At 42.2% G+C, this 18,395-nt stretch overlaps 1 protein-coding gene across 2 annotated transcripts in view; it reads left to right on the top strand.

Annotated features, from left to right (window-relative positions):
• MCM10 (minichromosome maintenance 10 replication initiation factor) overlaps positions 1-18,395 on the top strand; it is a 118,704-nt gene that overhangs the window by 25,841 nt on the left and 74,468 nt on the right. Inside the window, exons 17-20 of one of the 2 annotated variants that reach the window (XM_079912546.1) lie at positions 1,752-1,865; positions 3,755-3,900; positions 7,550-7,592; positions 7,679-7,778. In XM_079912546.1, the coding sequence (XP_079768672.1) occupies positions 1,752-1,865; positions 3,755-3,900; positions 7,550-7,592; positions 7,679-7,762 (387 nt within the window). In that variant the 3' untranslated portion in view covers positions 7,763-7,778. Of the gene's footprint in view, positions 1-1,751; positions 1,866-3,754; positions 3,901-7,549; positions 7,593-7,678; positions 8,517-18,395 lie in introns of those variants that run through there. The other variant, XM_079912545.1, reaches the window with a different exon arrangement.

Raw genomic sequence — 18,395 nt, forward strand, 5'->3', positions numbered from 1 at the left:
GTTAGTTGTATGTCAGTTTGTTTGATTTTGTTTTGAAGAACAGGAATATTGCTAATAGATTTTAGCTTTGCCTTTGTTGCATTGAAGAATATCATTCAACATTATTTAAATTGACTTCAGTATTATAAAATGTTTCAGTCAATATTTTATAACTTTGAAGTATATTCTATAAAAATGTCAAATTAATGTGTTGTACACCTAAAACTAACTAAGGTGTTCTACACCTTAACTAAGTTAAGTCAACTATACTTCAATTTTAAATGATTAATTAACTCTTTAAAACGTTTACCTGTAGTTATGGCTGTGAAGTTATGTTTTAATGGCTCTCCACTATCTACTATTTTCTGCCTTGCAATATGGGAAGGGATTTTTCCATTCATACATTTTTATATGGACCCTGCAAATGCTCTAAATCAGTAGTTCTCAACTCAGCACTCACAATGCCCCTTTTTAATAACAAGTGTTTTGTATTGTTCTCTTATTCTGAAATTAAATCGTGGATAATGTAAATTACCTAGCTAGTAATTTCAAAAATACCAATATAATATCCTAGCTGTAATATAAAGAGGAAAAAAGGAAAATGTTTATAATAAAAATATGTATTTCATTATGTAAAATACATGGGCACAACTACCCTTGAAGAAGGAATAAAATAGAGGCTTGGATTTGTAAGTATATATAAGTGGATTTATCAGGCAGCTAGCAATGAATACTCAGTAGATGTGTTTTCTTAGAAACTTGAATACCGTGGGCCTATTTCTTTGACAATGTGGTTTATTTTTTTAAACTTTTGAAGACATCAAAGCACAGTTGTCTCTCCACATCCACAGGACTTGGGGAACAGTCAGTGTATGTGAAAACCATGCACAAGTACTGTGGTGTTGTATATAATGCTTCTAGGTTTGAGGGTTACAATCGGGTTTTTCATCCACATGGATGCCCTGTAGAACACTGAGAACAATCCTTTGATGTGTAAGGGACTGTTCCATGCATTGCAGAAGGTGTAGTGTCCGTGGTCCCTGCCAGTAGCAAAGGTTATGGTCACTGGGATAACAAAAAAAGTACTCCCACAGATTTTCAAAATGTCCCCCACTTAGTGCCAATATGCCAAATGATCTGCCTTTCTTTTGATTAACAAAGGGCTAACGAGACAATGATATAACTTTCTACTGGACTTGAAACTCAGTCAGGAGAGGTGCTCAAGCAGACCCCAAAAGACTGCAGAGCTGAGTTCCTTGGTTCTTGTGGCCACCAAAGACCTTGCGCCTTTTGCCTGGTGCAGCTGCACTGACTCGAGCTGTGACCACATCCTGCCCTGAATATCTCTCTGCACTCACACCTCCTACCTGTGTTCCAGACAAGCAGGGATTGTTCCTGCCAAGTGCTTGGTCTGGAGAATAGTATCGAATAGAATGGGCGTCATCACTGGGGAAGCATCCAGCACCTCTCCCATAGCTGAATCTATATTGGAACAGTGGAAACAGTTCCCTTCTGGTGCGCACTTGATCTGATGATGCTGTTAATCACATCAGTAGTTTAAATTTGTATTTAGTGTCTCACACATCACCAAATGCTTTCATACCCTCTTTTTGCCCATTAAGGGCTTGTTTCTACTTACTGTCTGGGGTTGCAGTTCATTGATCCTCATACAGTTAGCTTGTCTGTTCAGTTCAGATTTGATTATTATTAAGCAGCTGCCTGAGTCTATATCAGATTTGGTACAAGGTCTTCTGGATGTCTTGTCATTCCAGGCCGAGGCTGAGCTGCAGGAACACTATTTTGAGCCCCTGGTGAAAAAAGAACAAATAGAAGAAAAGATGAGAAACACCCGGGAAGTGAAATGTCGAGTTGTGACGTGCAGGACGGTGAGTGCGGGAGACAGTTCTCCCCACGACCTGTCTGGGGTTGCTGGGACTCAGCAGGATGTGGAGAGTCTGGGGTGTGGGCCCACGTCTTATGACCAGAGTCCTGCCCGGGCCATTTAATTAGGCTGCAAACCAAATGGCATCCGATAGCCCAGCACCGGGCTTCTCGTGACCCATCCACTGAGCTCTGATGGTAGAGCCTTTGTATTGAGATGTTCCTCATTTGGCCACAGCTCCTGGTTCTGTGGAAGAGCCTCTTCCCATCTGACCACTGGACTGAGTATTCTTATCTCTCCTCCTCAAGTTTTAGCACGCCCTCAGTCCATAGTACCTAAGACCCTGGGGCCTTGGTTGAACAACTTGATTTGGCATCAGATGTCATGATCAACTACTGTTGTTCCCTTCTGCTCAGGTCCTAACCTACTAGATTGAATCTCAGGGCAGAGTGTGAATTGTATTATTGTCTCTGTTTGTGGAATTTTTACCCTGAGTCTATTAGAAAATTCAAAACCCTCTACTCCTCAACATTAATCAAAAATGGCCAAAAAAAAAAGTTATTGCTGAATACTACTTCCATTACCATTTCTTTGAAATAAGTCTGCATGGCTAATCCGCTTCGTGAACACATGTAAGAGGAGAAAGAGGTTTAGCTTACCCAGTGCAATTTTCTCTATCTTTATTCTCTTTAAAACCTTAGATTCTCCTTTACATTTAGGGGATGGGCCAAAAGGTGGAGCTTCCTTGAGAAAGTTCAGGCTGTGGAGAATCAGTAAAGCTTTTACTTCATAGGACAGCTTTTCCTCTGACAGCGTGGCTGTATTAGGACAAAGCTGGTGTATTCATTTCCTGTTGCTGCTGTAACAAATGACCACCAACTGGGTGGCTTAGAACAACACAAATTTATTATCTCACAGTTTTGCAGGTCAGAAGTGGGTCTCGCTGGGGTAAAATCCAGATGTCAGTAGGGTGCGTTCCTTTCTGGAGGCTCTAGGGGACAGTCCATGTCCTTGCCTTTCCCGGCTTCTAGAGCTCACCTGCATCCCTTGGATCGTGGCTCCTTCCTCCATCATTGAAACCAGCAATGGGAGGTGGGGTCCTCTCGTCACAAATCAACTGATTAGCAACTGTAATTGCATCTGTAACCTGAATTCCCCTTTGCCATGTAACATAACATGCTTGTAAGTTCCAGGGAATAGGGTATGCACATCTTGGGGGGATTATTTTGCCTGCCCCAATTGGCATACCACTCTCCTCTGCCCTCTTTGAGGCTGCCAAGGCCAAAAGTTACTTATCTAGACTCAGTGTGATTACCCGAAATTACATTGCACACTGTCTGGCTCTGTTTCAACCTTCACCCATCATTTCTTGTTCTTTTCAGTCCTTTGAAGGATCAAAATTAAAAGTAAATTAATATCTGTCTTGGTTTTGCTGTGTATGAAATAGGAGTAGTAATAAGTTTATAATCCTTTCCAGTGGCCTTATAAGAGAAAATGAAAGAGCAGCTCATCATCCTTCCTGAATAGGCCCCATGGGTGTAATCTGTTGTCTTACAATAAGGGACTACAGTGAATACAGGGCAGACCAATCAAAGCTACTTAGAGATTTCCAGTCCTTTTCTTCCTTCGCCCTAGCTATTGTCTTGATGTCACAGAAGATTATTGTGTATTTTACACCTGACATTGGGGCAAACATGAGAAGTGGTATCAGTAGGGGGAAAGTCAAGAAATCACATGATCACTGCAGCCAGAAGATAGTAGCTCCACCGGCACCTGCCTGGTGGCGACGAAAGAACAGAAGTTCTCAGGACAGGCTGCCCTTGTGGCGGGTGGCTCATTTCTCCTTCGGAGCTCTTGACATGACATGTGCCTTCTTTCTGCTGTTCTGTGCAGTGCGCTTACACCCACTTCAAGCCTCTGGAGACCTGCGTCAGCGAGCAGCACAACTACCACTGGCACGACAGTGTGAAGAGGTTTTTCAAGTGTCCCTGTGGAAACAGAACTGTCTCCCTCGGCAGGCTCCCCCAAAAGCACTGCAGGTTTGAGAATTGCTGGGGTTCTTGGTCTCATCCAGGCTTCCTGAACCTTTTTCCAATTCCCATGTGTTGCTGTTCCCTTGGAATTGTGGACAGTCCGTGACCCCGGGAGGGTCACCCTTGCTCTGTGCTACCTTACGGCTCCTGGGTATCCCCAAATGCTCCTGGAGGGAAGGGACCCTGCCCCTTTCACAGCTGTATCCCCAATACTAAATATAGGGCCCAGTGCATAGTAGGTTATCAGAAATGTTTGTTGAATAAATAAATGGAGCCTGCGTATGGTGGGTTGGTGAAATATGTGTGTTTGTGGGGGGCTTGGATAGGGAATTTTTTTTCTCTGCTGTAAAGAGTTATTTGTTTAAATTTTTATAATATGTGAGTATGTGTGTTTTAAGGGACTTTTGCTTTTACTTTGGGGGGGAATTTTGGATACAGAGGCAGAGCTGCTGTGTTTGACTACTCGGGGCATGCTTCACGTAGAACAGCCTGAGGAATACCTGTGCAGTTCGGGGTGCAGTTTGTAGAACATTGTCCTTGGTGCGTTCAGTGCTCTCCTAATTTATGTATTTCTCTGTCCCCTTCTTCACTCACTATGAGTGTTGTTAGATATCTTTTCTTATTTTCCTTTGATTTATCAATGTGGTATATCACATTGTTAAGTTTTTCTGAAGTTGAACTTTCCTTTTTTATTCCTTGGATAAGCACGACTTATCCTGATGACTTTTTTTATTTCAGCACACTGTTATAATCAATTAGCTAATGTTTCATATGTGATTTTTATATCTATTCATAAGTGAATTAGACCCTTTTTTTCCTTTTCTTATATAGACCTATCTCGTTTTCAAACCAAGATTATGTGAGCCTTATAAAACGAATTGGGCAGCTTCCTGAAATAACCTATCAACTAGCAATTATTTCTTGAAAGTTTAGTAAATCTCAGCTATAAAATTATTTAGGCCGTGTTCTTGGAAGAAAGGGGTGGCTTTGATTACCATTTCAGTTTCATGGTCTCTTTTCTACCAATTTCAGCTTTTTATATTTTTCTAGGAATCCATTTCATTTAGATTTTCAAACTTATTAATATTTAGTTGTCCCTAATGTACTTTTTTCAGTCTGTTACTTGCTATATTTTATTAATAGGTATTTGCTGTATTTTGTTCTGTTGTTTTTGTTCTTCTGTTTTTCAGAGTCAACCTTGATAGAAGTCTCTGCGTTCTTTTAACCTTTTCAGAACACCATCTTGTAGTTTTCTAAACATTTATTGATTTTCTTTCTGTTTTCCTGATTTCCACCCTTATCTTTATGTACTTATTGTTTCTTTGGGTTTGCTTTGTACCGTTTTGTGTACATTCTTCAGTTAAAAGCTTAAACTCAACTTATTAGTATGTAACCTTTCTTGTTGCCTCATAAATCAATTTTTTTTAAATGAATTGAAGGTTTGTGGCAACCTTGAGTTGAGCAAGTCTATTGGCACCATTTTTCCAACAGCGTTTTATTTATTTATTTATTTATTTATTTATTTATGGCCACGTTGGGTCTTTGTTGCTGCACGTGGGCTTTCTCTAGTTGCAGCGAGTGGGGACTACTCGTTGAGGTGCGCGGGCTTCTCACTGCTGTGGCTTCTCTCGTTGCAGAGCACGGGCTCAAGGTGCGCGGGCTTCAGTAGTTGTGGCTCGCAGGCTGTAGAGCGCAGGCTCAGTACTTGTGACACACGGGCTTAGTTGCTCCGCGGCATGTGGGATCTTCCCAGACCAGGGCTCGAACCCGTGTCCTCTGCATTGGCAGGTGGATTCTTAACCACTGTGCCACCAGGGAAGTCCCCTTATAAATCAGGTTAAAGCTCCTATTTCCCTCTAAGTAGTTCTGCTTTAGCAGTCACCTGCAAAGTTTGATACTTAGTTAAAATTATTTCTTAATGTCTTGGATGATTTCCTTTTTGACCCAAGAGTTAGTAATATATATGGGATTGATTTTATCCTTTTTGTTATTAATTTCTAACTTTATTGTGTTATTCTTGAAGGACATAATTTGTATGATGTTGATTCTTTGGAATTTGAGGCAATCTCACTATCACCTCTTCACCAGGATATTCTCACTACCTTTTTGTTTGCTCATTTCGTTTTGGTTGTTGTTTATTTCCTGGACCCCTAACTCCACTCATTTCCAGTTTCTCCAAAGTTGATTTGGGATGAGGGTGGGGGCTAGTTCATCACCTTATCAGGAGTTGGTTTCTGCATCTTTTTACAATCTAGGTTAGAATTGTTCTAAGTAGCTATTTGTATATTGATATCTGACTTCTCTCCAAAATATTGTAACAGCAAGAGCCTGTGTAAAACATTTGATTATCAGAGAAATGTGTTCATTGAGGATAAGCAGTAAGTACAACTCAAATGGAAGAACACGATGCCTTTCAGCCTCCAGGTGGCACTGTTATTTTTGTTAACATCTGCTTTCTCTGGTCTCTCTCTTGTCAATTCTTGATCTGGAGCAGAAATGGGCAAACTGTTTCTGTGAAAGGCAGATAGTAAATATCTTAGGCAGGCAGTGTGGTTTGTTTCACCGCTCTTGTGGCAGCCATAGGTGATGCTCAAACAAGGAGGCTTGGCTGTGTTCAGCAAAACCTCACGAAAACTGTGGCAGGCTGGATTTGGCCCTTGTGTTGTAATTGCCAACCCCTGACAGTAAGCTGTGCGTAATATCATCACTGATCTGGTCGTAGGCCACGAAAGTCTCTCAGTAGACATTCAGTTGGTCTCTAGCTGGGGAAGGTGGTGGAGAGGCTCGGGGCTAAGTCCTCGGGCAGCTGATGCTCAGGGCGGGAGTGGAGTCTAAGCCAGATGGGGAGGAAGGATGAGGCTGGTGGGGTGACCCCTACAGCCCGGACCCTCTCAGATCCAAAGCTGCTGGGAGACATAGTCCCACGGCTTCACTATATTTCTTTTCTGTTTCTCTCTCTCTTCTCCAGAGTAAACTTCATAGACAATGAGCTGTCCCCATAGCATCCCAGTGCCTCCTCGGGGCTGGATTCACTTACCATGTTAAAAAGTGAGAATGAGAGTCTGCAGGCCCTTTGAGTGAAGAGAGTGAAAAATCTCTGGGTTATGAAAAGATTTCCTTCCTGTTGTGTTGGTTTCACACCAAATTTAACATTGACCTTTGAGTGGAAAATCAAGATAGCACTGTCTTCCCTGTTCTTAACTACTGAAAAAGGGGGAGGGGGGAGGATTGTTCAAACCAGAAGGAAGAGTAATCCTTTCTTATCACAGCCTTTTAGTTCCAGAACAGGAGAAAAAGGGGCAAGCCATAGGCTGCACGTAGCTGTAGGCTGGCTTCCTCGATCCAAGGGTCTTCCCAGTGACCAGCACTGGAAACCAAGCTTGCACTCACCACCTATAGCGTGTGTAGCCCTGTTATACTACCATTTGAAATTCCTTCTCTGAAGTATCTAGCTTACTGCAGAGTTGAAGACCGTTTCTCAAATCACTGGAGTATTTTCAGTAGCAATAGAGCATAGCCTGGAATATGAATGTCACCTTGATCAGCTTCTGCTTAAATGGGGGAGATCTTCCCCCAAGTGCAGGGAGTGCTATTACCTTCATGTCTATGGGCCCATAACCTCACTGCTGAGTCAATCCCATCTTTTCTGTTTCAGTAATTGTGGCCTCTTCAAGTGGGAACGGGACGGAATGTTAAAGGTATGTCATCTGCAAGGTGATGGGTTTTAGTGACCCATGCAAATAATATTGACCCATTTCTTATTAAACTATTTTTATTTTTCTAGGAAAAGACAGGTCCAAAGATAGGAGGAGAAACCCTGTTACCAAGAGGAGAAGAACACGCCAAATTCCTGAATAGCCTTAAATAGCCCCGACTTCAAACAGGTACCCACAGCCTACATTGCTTCTTGTGGTTCTGGAAAAGCAAGAGTATTGGCTCTGAATTGCCCCTGTTCCTGATTGACACAGTCAGAACGAATACTTGCTAAGCCTACAGCTTTGCCTCCTTCCTCGGTTGTGTTGGTTTAACATCAAATTTAACGTTGACCTTTAAGTGGAAATTCAAGGTATCATTGTCTTCCCTGTTCTCAGTACTGATGGCAGAATTCATAGTTTTTATGCCCCAAACTGGAAGGTAGATAGAGAGTTGTGTTTCTCTCTCTTGGGTTGTAGAGAATGCAGTGTTGCTTCTTGATCACAATAAGGTTCTGGTATTTATGTGGACACCCAGAGACAAAAGAATGAATTTAGCTCAGGTAACCTGCCTAACTTCTGGGCTTCAGTTTCCTCACATGTAAAATGAGGAAGGTTGGACTAAATGATCTTGAAATGTGTCTTTGAGCACTCAAAGTCTAAAAATAATACAATGTTTTGCCATCTAGAAAATTATGACCGTCGCCCTTGATAGAGAGTCTTGCTGTATTGATATTAAAAGCTGGGTTCCTTCTGTTGATTCCACTGTTACCTCTCTTTTGTTCTTGGAAATCAAGTCACTGACCCACTTGGCATTTCAATTCATATCTATATGGTCTCTGTGCTGTTAGAATATCGTGGAGCTCTGTAATGGAAATGCCTAAAATCTCATCATTTTAAAATGTGGCTTTATTTAAATATGGCTTAAAGAAAGTGAAACCTCTAACCAAAACAAACATAAAATTTGAGAAGCCATGAAGCCCAATTGGAGAACAGAAACATCCCACAAGGAGAATCCTCTGGAGTTTGGGATTTGCAGATATGCTTTATCATACACGTTAAGAATTATAGGTCGGGGATCGCTGCATGTTGCAGGGTGAGGGGCAGCCTGGGACTCGTGGTTACGCCCGAGTCTCAGCCCTTCCGCTCGCTAGTTCTGTGTCCTCAGCCGAGGTGCCCGTCCTCACTTTCCCCGTCTGCAAAACGAAGGCGATGGTGTCTTGGTGGCGCGGACTCATGTGAGATAGCGCGTATGCGCAAGGGCTCAGTAGGTGCGGCTTTTGTTACGCTTCCCAGGTAAAAGCACAGAGACCCGAGAAAGCAGGCCCTGAAAGGAGAGTTTGGTTGCGGGTCGGGAGGCGGTGTCGCAGGTGAGGCTGGAGAAGGAGGCGGTGGCAGACCTTGAACTTTGCAGTGCCTCCTTGGCTGTGGTGAGGACATGGGTCTTGGTCCTGTGTGTGCTGGGACCCACGAGAGGGTTTTCAGCAGGGGACTCTCTCATACCACTCAGCTGCTGCGTGGAGAATGAGGCGGGGGCAGGGGTGCTAAAGGCAGAACGATGCTGGCAGATCGCAGCACCTGAGGGAAAGGAACGGCAGCCTGAACGGAAGGGTGATGATGGAGGTGGACAGTGGTGGATGGCCTCAAAGGAACAGACAGATTGTGCTGGAGAGGGAGTCCAGGGTAGCGTTCCGGGTTAAGTAACTAACTGCATGGATGTTGAGGGGAAACTCTGAAGAGGTGGGAGACAGACAGCCCAGACGTTCAGCTGCACCAGGCTTCCCACCCAAGGGAGATCAAGGCCGTGGCAGGAAGCAACTCTGGGGCAGCTTGGCCCACAGGGCAAGACCCATACTGTCTGAGGTTCCCCCAGAGGTTGCTAAGGGCACATGGGAATGTGGACTGTAGCCACCATTTGGTACAAACATTAGGTGCTCAATATGCTTCTGAAGAAATAGCAATTTTATGAGGACCAAGGGCCAGAAGAATGCGGTCAGCATTCGAGATAAGGCACGATGGGGTTTCACCGGGTCAGCTCCGTCTTGTCCTTCAGCCAACTCAGAGGCACCCATAATGTCTTGGGTCTTTGCCCTGAACCAGCCCAGGCTTGGGAGTCACCGTCAGGAATCAGGGTGTATGACTCTGTTAGAGTGACCGGCAGAAGAATAGATGGGGAGATGAATGTTACTCATGGAAGATCCTTTCCAGGTCATTCCTCAAACACAGCTCAGTATTTATGGGTGAAATGATAAAATTGTCGACGATTGGCTTTCAAAGCAAAGTAAAGGGATGGAAGGCAGCAACGGGGCTTTCGGTGAACCACAAGTGGCTGAGTTACCAACTGTTAAAGCCGGGTCATGGGGACATGGAGACTACTGCTCATCTCTATATTGTCACTTATGTTGTAAGATGTCATGATGAAAAGGAAAAAAACAAGATAAGCAGCTTGAGCATGCTTTCTCTGTGACGCCTGCCCAGTGTCCCTGGGAGCAGTCGGCGCTCCTTCCTCCAGATTGTTGCTGTATTTTGAATGTTGCTCTGGCAGGGAACTTATTGTAATGGGTTTGTTTATCCATGTCACCTGCTAGCTTGTATATTTTAGTGTGGTTCAATTTCCAGGTGCCAAACATAGTGCTGACCTACTGGTGCTCAGTGAATGTTGGGTGGGTGGAGGGATTTTACAAACTGTGAATACAAGGAACTTAATGTTTTCTGAATTGTTCAAACAAACAAATAAAAAAATAGAAGTATAGGTCAAACCTCACGCAGGTTACCACCAGAAAATTCCATTTAGGAGAGTCCTCTGCCTGGGCGACCTGATTTTCCAAATACCGTTTGACCCAAGTGAATGCCACTTAAAGATTGGGTCAATTGGTAGGATTATTATATTGGGATTTAAACTCTAGCTAGGAATAATTTAGGTTTCCCCCAAGATGGTATTATAGTAGGGACATAGGTGGTTGTGAGAGATGGTTGCTTTAGGTTTCCGAGAGCCAGAAATAAATTTCACATGCCTTAGATTTCATCGAAGTCTGCTCTCTGTGCATAGAAGGTGCTGTGTCTGATGCTTGCGTTCCCCCTAAGGTCACATCCTTATAGCTATATCTTTAGGAGTATTTCACTTTCCGGGAGGTGTGTGTGTGGTTTTTTTCTTTAATTTTTAACAGAGAAAATGTTTTAAGTTTCAAAAAGAACCAAAAGCCCTTGAAATTCTGATATTTTTGATGGCTCATCTTGAGTAGATGTGTTTGTCCCATAAACCTAAAAGAGAGCTATGGATCTGAAGTAGGTGACTACTGAGCAGCTGCCTGGACACTGAATGCCAGGTTGCTCTTTGAGGAGCCCCTTCCTATGTAAGCAATTTGTTCTTGTTTGAACCAAGGGTGTTGTCAGAGTCCGGATTCACTTGTATATTGTGTATAAGTCATGTAGTAACTTTCTTATAAAGGTTAATGGGTGAGCTGAACCTAGATGCCCTCTGTTTTTAAATTTGATTTTTACATTTTAAATAATTAAAAATATAATTGAGTTACTTCTCAGTTACTCTAGGTGTTGGGGGGCTTCCACTGGGTTGCCTTGTGTGTGTGTGTGTGTGTGTGTGAGAGAGAGAGAATATTCAGGGATGGGAAGGGATGGGTGGGCTGGAGGGGGCACGCACTTGTTTGCATTGAAAACGTGATTCATCGTGAGGCAAGTCTTTAATCCTGCCACCTTCTTTATCAATGTGTATTAAATGCTTTCATATAAATCCAAAATGTGTGTTTTTTTCTTACGCTGTCTTTGACAACATAGAGATTATTGTATAATCACGGGCCATCAGAAGAGAGTAAGCACACGGTGGTCTAAGTTAGTACACAAAAACTGGCCATGTCCTTCGTGGTTGATCACAATGTTCTGATCTTTACAATAGATTTTTTTTTCTATGCCTTTTTCCTTTATTTTCTTTTTTGGTTTATTTTATTTATTTATTTGGCCGTGCCACAGGGCTTGCAGGATCTCAGTTCCCCGACCAGCGATTGAAACTGGGCCACGGCACTGAAAGCCCAGAATCCTAACCAGTAGGCCACCAGGGAACTCCCTATGCTTTTTTCTGTTTAGAGGAATTAAGTGGCTTTTTAAAGAAAACCATCTTTTTCTTGAGTTTTGTTAAACCATACTTTCCCTTTCCAAACAACAAAAGGAAAACTGAACTAATGTAGATAACAGTGATCCAGAATAGCAAATAAGAAGCTTCTGAATGATTGGTGTGGAATTGTCCCCAAAGGGAACTTAAAACATTTAAAGTTTCCACTTTTAAAATTTTTCCAGTTTTCAACTTCTAAAAACGTTTCAAGTTGATATATAGCTAAGTTGACAGGCAGTGATTGAACGATTGGGTTCTTGTGTAAAAGTTGATGATAGAAGTAAAGCTTGATGTTCATAAGAGATTAAATGTGTCTGACAACATTAATTTCTTAAAATCAGGAGAGTAAGTCTGTTTGCCTAAGTTGTCACTGCTAGCAGCCCATCAGAGCCTCTGCTCTTACACGTAAAACAGACATCTCAGGTGCCACGAGGAGAGATTTGCAAACAGCACCACTCAAAAGAAGGATGACTGACCCCCAAAATGAGATTCTGTATTTGCCAATATTGAAGAAAGAAACGGTGATATATCTAAAGAAAATAACAGAGAGGCACAAAAGGTGGAAGAAATCAGTTGGCATAAGTCGACAGCAGTTTGTGAAAAAGCTGTGGAATTTTAGAAAATTAAAGAAAGGCAGTATAGCCACACAGCTGAACTCTCCAGATCAAAATGGGGGAGAGGCCTGCCATGTCCTGCACAGTCAGACCATGTATCCAGTAAGACTGACCTGCATTTTGGAGAAAAGCAGGACATCAGTAATCACGGTGGTGAAAACTCAAAGCCATTTCACCAAAGAAAGGAAGAAAGAACTAGAAATACATAGAGAGTGGATTTTTGTTATTCACAGTAATTATGTTTCATAAAGTCACCAGCTGAACTAGCAGATACCCAATCACTGCTCCTAGAGGAAATACAGGCTTAGGTTCCCTTGAGCCTCTGGTCATGTCTTCTTCACCGGATCAGTACATAACCTTGTATTATGTGTGTTTCTGTTTAAAAACACCTTATTTGATATGTATCGTCGATTCATTAACATGGAACTCACAGCCGACAGCAGTGTATCTCCTAATGGAACAAAGCTGATCTCATCACACGCTTTTTCTCCAGAGGGTGCATCCCAGCCTTCTTGCCCTCAGGAACACTTAAGCACTATGCCTGTGGGCCATTTTCAGCAGCAAAAGTACACCAAAGAAGCACAAAAATGTGATGAACGTGGCATGAAAACGACATCTTTTTACAGCATCAGAGCTGAAACCAGCAAAAGTTGTTGTTCTACCTCAGCTGAGAACAACTTAGATTTCTTGTTGGTCTGCACATGTGCATGTCCGTAAGTGACCACAAAAACACCACATTTATTGCTTTTATAAATTTTAGCAATTAGGTGAATTTGGAAAAACATGGCATCCACAAATAATGAGGAGCAACTGTATAATATTTCCCAAAACAGGGCCAGATCGGGAGTGTCCCCATTTTGCAGATTAGAAAATTCAGTGATTTGAAACTATGGGAAGAAACCAGGATTGCAATCAAGTCTGTGGTAATGTTGCTTGAGCAGAGACTTCTCTATTGGTATTTTTTTAAGTCAACTTTATTAAGGGCTAAATTTCACACAGCAAAAGGCACGCATCTTAAGTGTACAGTTTGGTAAATTTTGATGAATTTATACATCCACATGACCACCACCACAAGCAAGATAGAGAACATTCCCACCACCCCAAAAAGTTGCCTCTGCCACTTCCCAGTCAGGCCTCATGCCCTGGTCCCATCCGTCACTGATCCGTTTACAATCTGCTTAGATCTGTCTTTCCTAGAGTTTCATATAAATGGAATCATACAGAATGTACTCTTATACTTCACTCTGCATATTTTGAAATAAATCCATGTTATTGCCTGTGTCCATAGTTCATTTTTTATTGTTGAGTATTTCAACTGTATGGATATGTCACTGTTTATTCGCCTGTAGATGGACATTTGGGTTGGCTTGTTTCCAGTTTGGGGCTGTTACGAATAAAGCCATTAGCAATATTCAGGTATAAGTCTTTCTATGGATATGTTTTTGTTTCTCTTAGGTAAATATCTAGGAGTGGGATTCCTGGTAAGTATGTTTAGCTTTATAAGAAACTGCTGGGGCTTCCCTGGTGGCGCAGTGGTTGAGAGTCCGCCTGCCGATGCAGGGGACACGAGTTCGTGCCCCGGTCTGGGAAGATCCCACATGCCGTGGAGCGGCTGGGCCCGTGAGCCATGGCCGCTGAGCCTGCACGTCCAGAGCCTGTGCTCCATGGCGGGAGAGGCCACAACAGTGAGAGGCCCGCTACTGCAAAACAAACAAACAAACAAAACTGCTGAACTGTTTTCCGAAGTGGCCTTTTACATGCCCACTGATGATGCACCAGAGTTCCATTTGCTCCACACCCTCAACAGTACTCGGTGTTGTCAGTCTTCTCAGTTTTAGCCATTCCTGATGGGTGTGTGGTGGTATCTCATTGTGGTTTTAATTTGCATTTCCCTCATGACATCTTTTCCTGTGCAATTGGCCGTTGGTATATCTCTTTTGGTGACATATCTGTTTACTTATTTACTGGGTTGAGTTGTAAGAATTCTTTCTATGTTCTGGATACAAGTGCTTTTTGTGGATATATGTATGGTGAATATTTTCTCCCAATTTGTGGCTTGCCTTTTCATTTTTTTAAGTGTCTTTCAAAGAGCATTTTTGTCATTTTGGTGGAGCCCATTTTATCACTTTATGGTTCATGTGTTTTGTATTCTAGCTAAGAAATCTTTACCTGCCTTAAGATCACAAAGATTTTCTAGAATTTTTTAATATGGTTTTAGCTTTTACTATTAGGTCTATGATCCATTTCAGGTTAATTTCTGTATAAGCTGTGAGGTAAGGGTTGTGGGTCCTTGTTTTCCAAATGGACATTTAGTTGTTACGGCACCACTCAGTGAAAAGATTATAATTTCCTCATTGGATTATTTTCACTCCTTTGTCAAAAATCAGTTGACCATACATTTTGGGGGTCTACTTCTGGACTTAGTGCTGTTAAATTAATCTGGATGTCATTCCTTATGCCAGTACCATTGTCTTAATTACCGAAGCTATATAGTAAGTCTTGGAATCAGGTAGTGTTAGTTCTCCAGCTTTGTTCTTTTTAAAATTTGTTTTGGCAATTCTAGGTCCTTTGCGTTTCAGTGTAAATTTCTGAATCAGCTTATCAATTTCTACCCCAGAAACCCTGCTGAAATTTTTATTAGGATTGTGTTTAGTCTTTAATATTAAGATTTTGTATCTATGAATATGCCTCTCCATTTATTTGGGTCTTCTTTAATTTTCTCAGCAATGTTTAGTGGTTTCAGTGTACAGATTGTATATATATTTTGTCTTTATTTTTAAATAGTTTTGATGGTGTCATAAACGGTATTTTTTTCCATTTTAATTTCCAATTATTATTCTGCATACATGCTAGTATACAGAAATACAATGCATATTTGTCTATTGGCCTTGTGTTCTGGGACCATGCCAAACTTACCTACTAGTATAGCAGCTTTTTTATACATTCCTTAGGATTTTCATGTGGGATCTTGTTGCCTGAGAAGTTTAACATTTCATTTCCTGTATGACTTTTTTTTCTTGTTCCCAGTCTGAGGAGGAAAGCATTTTCCTTCACCATTAAGTGTCAAGGAAGTATTTTGAGTAAGGTTGGATGAGATCTCTAAATAATGGTGTGGTTTTTCTGTTTGTCTTCTCTTATATTCCCTGGAGTGATGTTATCAATTGACCGTTAGTGGGCTCAACCTTGAGAGGAGGAAGTGGATTCAAGTCCTGAGCTAAGTACATTTTCAGGTGGTGATGCTGACTTTATTACATAATTATTAATCTTGCCCAAACAGAAGTAGTGTCCAGTTGTATGTCATTCGTGCACTTTGAGTTAAAGGTTCAAGAAAAGCTGTCTTCAGTGACTTACTAAAGGAATGTACTGTTCTCTCTTTTTCAGCAGTGATTTCAAGGGACCAATCTAACGGTATATTTGGGTTTTTTATTATCTAAATCCGCTTACAAAATAGAAAATATCTTGCACCTTGTTACTACAATTCTGTGCTGGGTACATGATAAACAAACCAAACATGAGCTAATAAAACCATACTCGAAGGCTCCCGGACCTCACTGCCTCATATTAATGACGTTGTCATTTTATTTAGAAAGTTTTTAATTTGGGAGCCTACACACTAAATGGTTCAGGCTCACTAGTGTGTTATTTGAAACTCATTATTACAGGGTCTAAATTAATGAGAAATTATCTAGAAAAATATTTTTCACTTTTCGCTTTATTAAAGCAGTGTTCTTTTCAGTCATGTCTCCTCAAATATCGCCGTTCCCATAGGAAGCTTTTTCTTTAAAAGGCTTTATGAAAACTACTTAGCTATAAATTACTATACAGATTTTCAGTGGTAGAAAATTAGTTTAATATGTAAAGTAGGCATCACTGGTCAAAAATGAATTTTAAAGTTTAAAAATAAAAGTGGAAAAGAAGTATAGCTGGATACTTAGATGTGCACAGGTCACTTGAAGGATGCTCAGGACTTGGGGATGATGGTTTTCTTTGGGAGACAGGGAAAGGATATTGAATTCTTTTTTGTCCTGTGAAAAATTTAAATCATGTGTATACATTGCCTATGCACAATATTTTTAATTAAAAAAATCAAAATAACGTGGAAAGTGGACAAAACTTTTTTTACAGTGGTAGTACACTGTAAGATCACAGAGTATACCAGTTAAAATTGTGAACTAGAATATCCAGACTTAACCAATTTGCTTTTGGACAAATCCCTTAAGAGCTTTTAAATTATGAGAAACTTGCCAAAGAATTAGAACGTAATGGTTGAAAAGGAATTAGAAATGAATTTTCCCAACTAAATATTTTTAAAAAGCATATGACACTTTTTTAAAAAAAATTTAAAATCATTTTGGGTCTTAGGAAAATTACCACCTCCTTCCAGAAATCTAAGTAAACAAAGGCACATGATAATAAGTTACAAAATCTCCCCTGGAGCACACACACTCTCAAAAAAATAAAAGAAGAAGAAGATGAAGAAGAAAATAAAATGACAACATACAGAATTAGTGGAAAAAAATAATGAGTTTTCACCAATTCATCGTTTGACAAAATTTGTTTTCAGCCACTTACCTGGAACCCCTAAAGGACTTGGGGATGGTAAGGAAAGAACAGAGAAGAGTTAGAAGAATGTCCCAAAGGCCACCCTTTTGACAAAGCCTATCTCTGAAAATATAGATCCTCCGTTACTAATTCCTGTGAAATTCAGCTACCCCGATTCCGGTCATGTTTCCTTTGGCATCCTTCTTACCCTACCCAGGAAATGGCTGCAATTGGTTCTGAGAGAAGGAATTCTAAAACCCTGAGGTATAATGGGGCCCTTGTTAAGGATGGGGTAGAACAAGGTAATAGAATTCTTCCTTCTGCCAGAATTCTTTATCTAGAGCTGACATGCCAAGCCTGGCTCTTGAACAAACAAGGAAAGGCTGCTTTTCTTTTTTTTTTTTTTTGCGGTACGCGGGCCTCTCAGTGCTGTGGCCTCTCCCGTTGCGGAGCACAGGCTCCGGACGCGCAGGCTCAGCGGCCATGGCTCACGGGCCCAGCCGCTCCGCGGCATGCGGGACCCTCCCAGACCCGGGCACGAACCCGCGTCCCCTGCATTGGCAGGCGGACTCTCAACCACTGCGCCACCAGGGAAGTCCGCTGCTTTTCTTTTAAACCGGCCACTCACCAAGACCATTCTTGGTATTTGACATCTATATGGGCCCGGCGTTCCCTCCTGTGTAAGCAGCAGGCTTTTTGAGCCAGGTGGCTGCAGAGTATGGCCTTGAGTCAGACTCCATGGGCTGCCGTGCACCTGGTTCCTGGCCCTCCGGTCAGAAGGCGTTGGGTGTGTGATTGTCACCATATGAGCCAGACTGTGGCTCCTTTGTTTCCTGGCTGAGGTGAGAGAGCAGTGCTTTGCCTTTTCTCTGTTGTACATCTGGGTGTGTGAAAACGCACGCACACCTTCGTCAGTTGGGGTTACCAACCTAAAGGGTCAGGGGCTGGATCTTCTGGCTTGGCATCTGGCTCCTGGTCAACCAAGAGGGCATTTCATGCGGGTAGAGCACAGGCCCACTTGGATCGCTGGCCCAGCAGCTGGCAGCCCTGAGCTCAGGACCTGAGCTAGCAGTCAGCAGAACTCGCACCTGCCCCATGACAACCCTGTCTCTCGCTTCCCTGAGTAACTGAGCTGAGCAGAGGCACTGTGGTTCCTACATGCCTGTAGCAAGAATTTCTCATCTGTGTGTGTGGCCGGGTACCATGAGGGGCCCCGCCCCCGAGAGCACAGACCCTGGACCAGGGGGTCTGTCTGGCCCATTTGCTAAGGCTCCCTGTCCTGCTCTTTTCAAGGGTGCAGTAGGAAGCGGGTGGGATGCGTGTGTGAGGCTCCTGCCCTGTAGTTCAGAGAGGACCATCTCTGACCTATGTTCCCCTCAAGCTGACTGATTTCTCCAGTGTAGACCAGAGATCGCAGAGATGGAGGACAAATAGCAGAGCTCCCTTTTGGTCTGTTCAGCTTTACGCTCCGAAACTTTGGAATACTCATTCCTCCCAAATAATTTCAGTCTCATCAGGTAATAAGAAAAA

Source organism: Stenella coeruleoalba, assembly GCF_951394435.1.
Source record: "Stenella coeruleoalba genome assembly, chromosome: 2".
NCBI classification, from domain to species: Eukaryota; Metazoa; Chordata; class Mammalia; order Artiodactyla; family Delphinidae; genus Stenella; species Stenella coeruleoalba.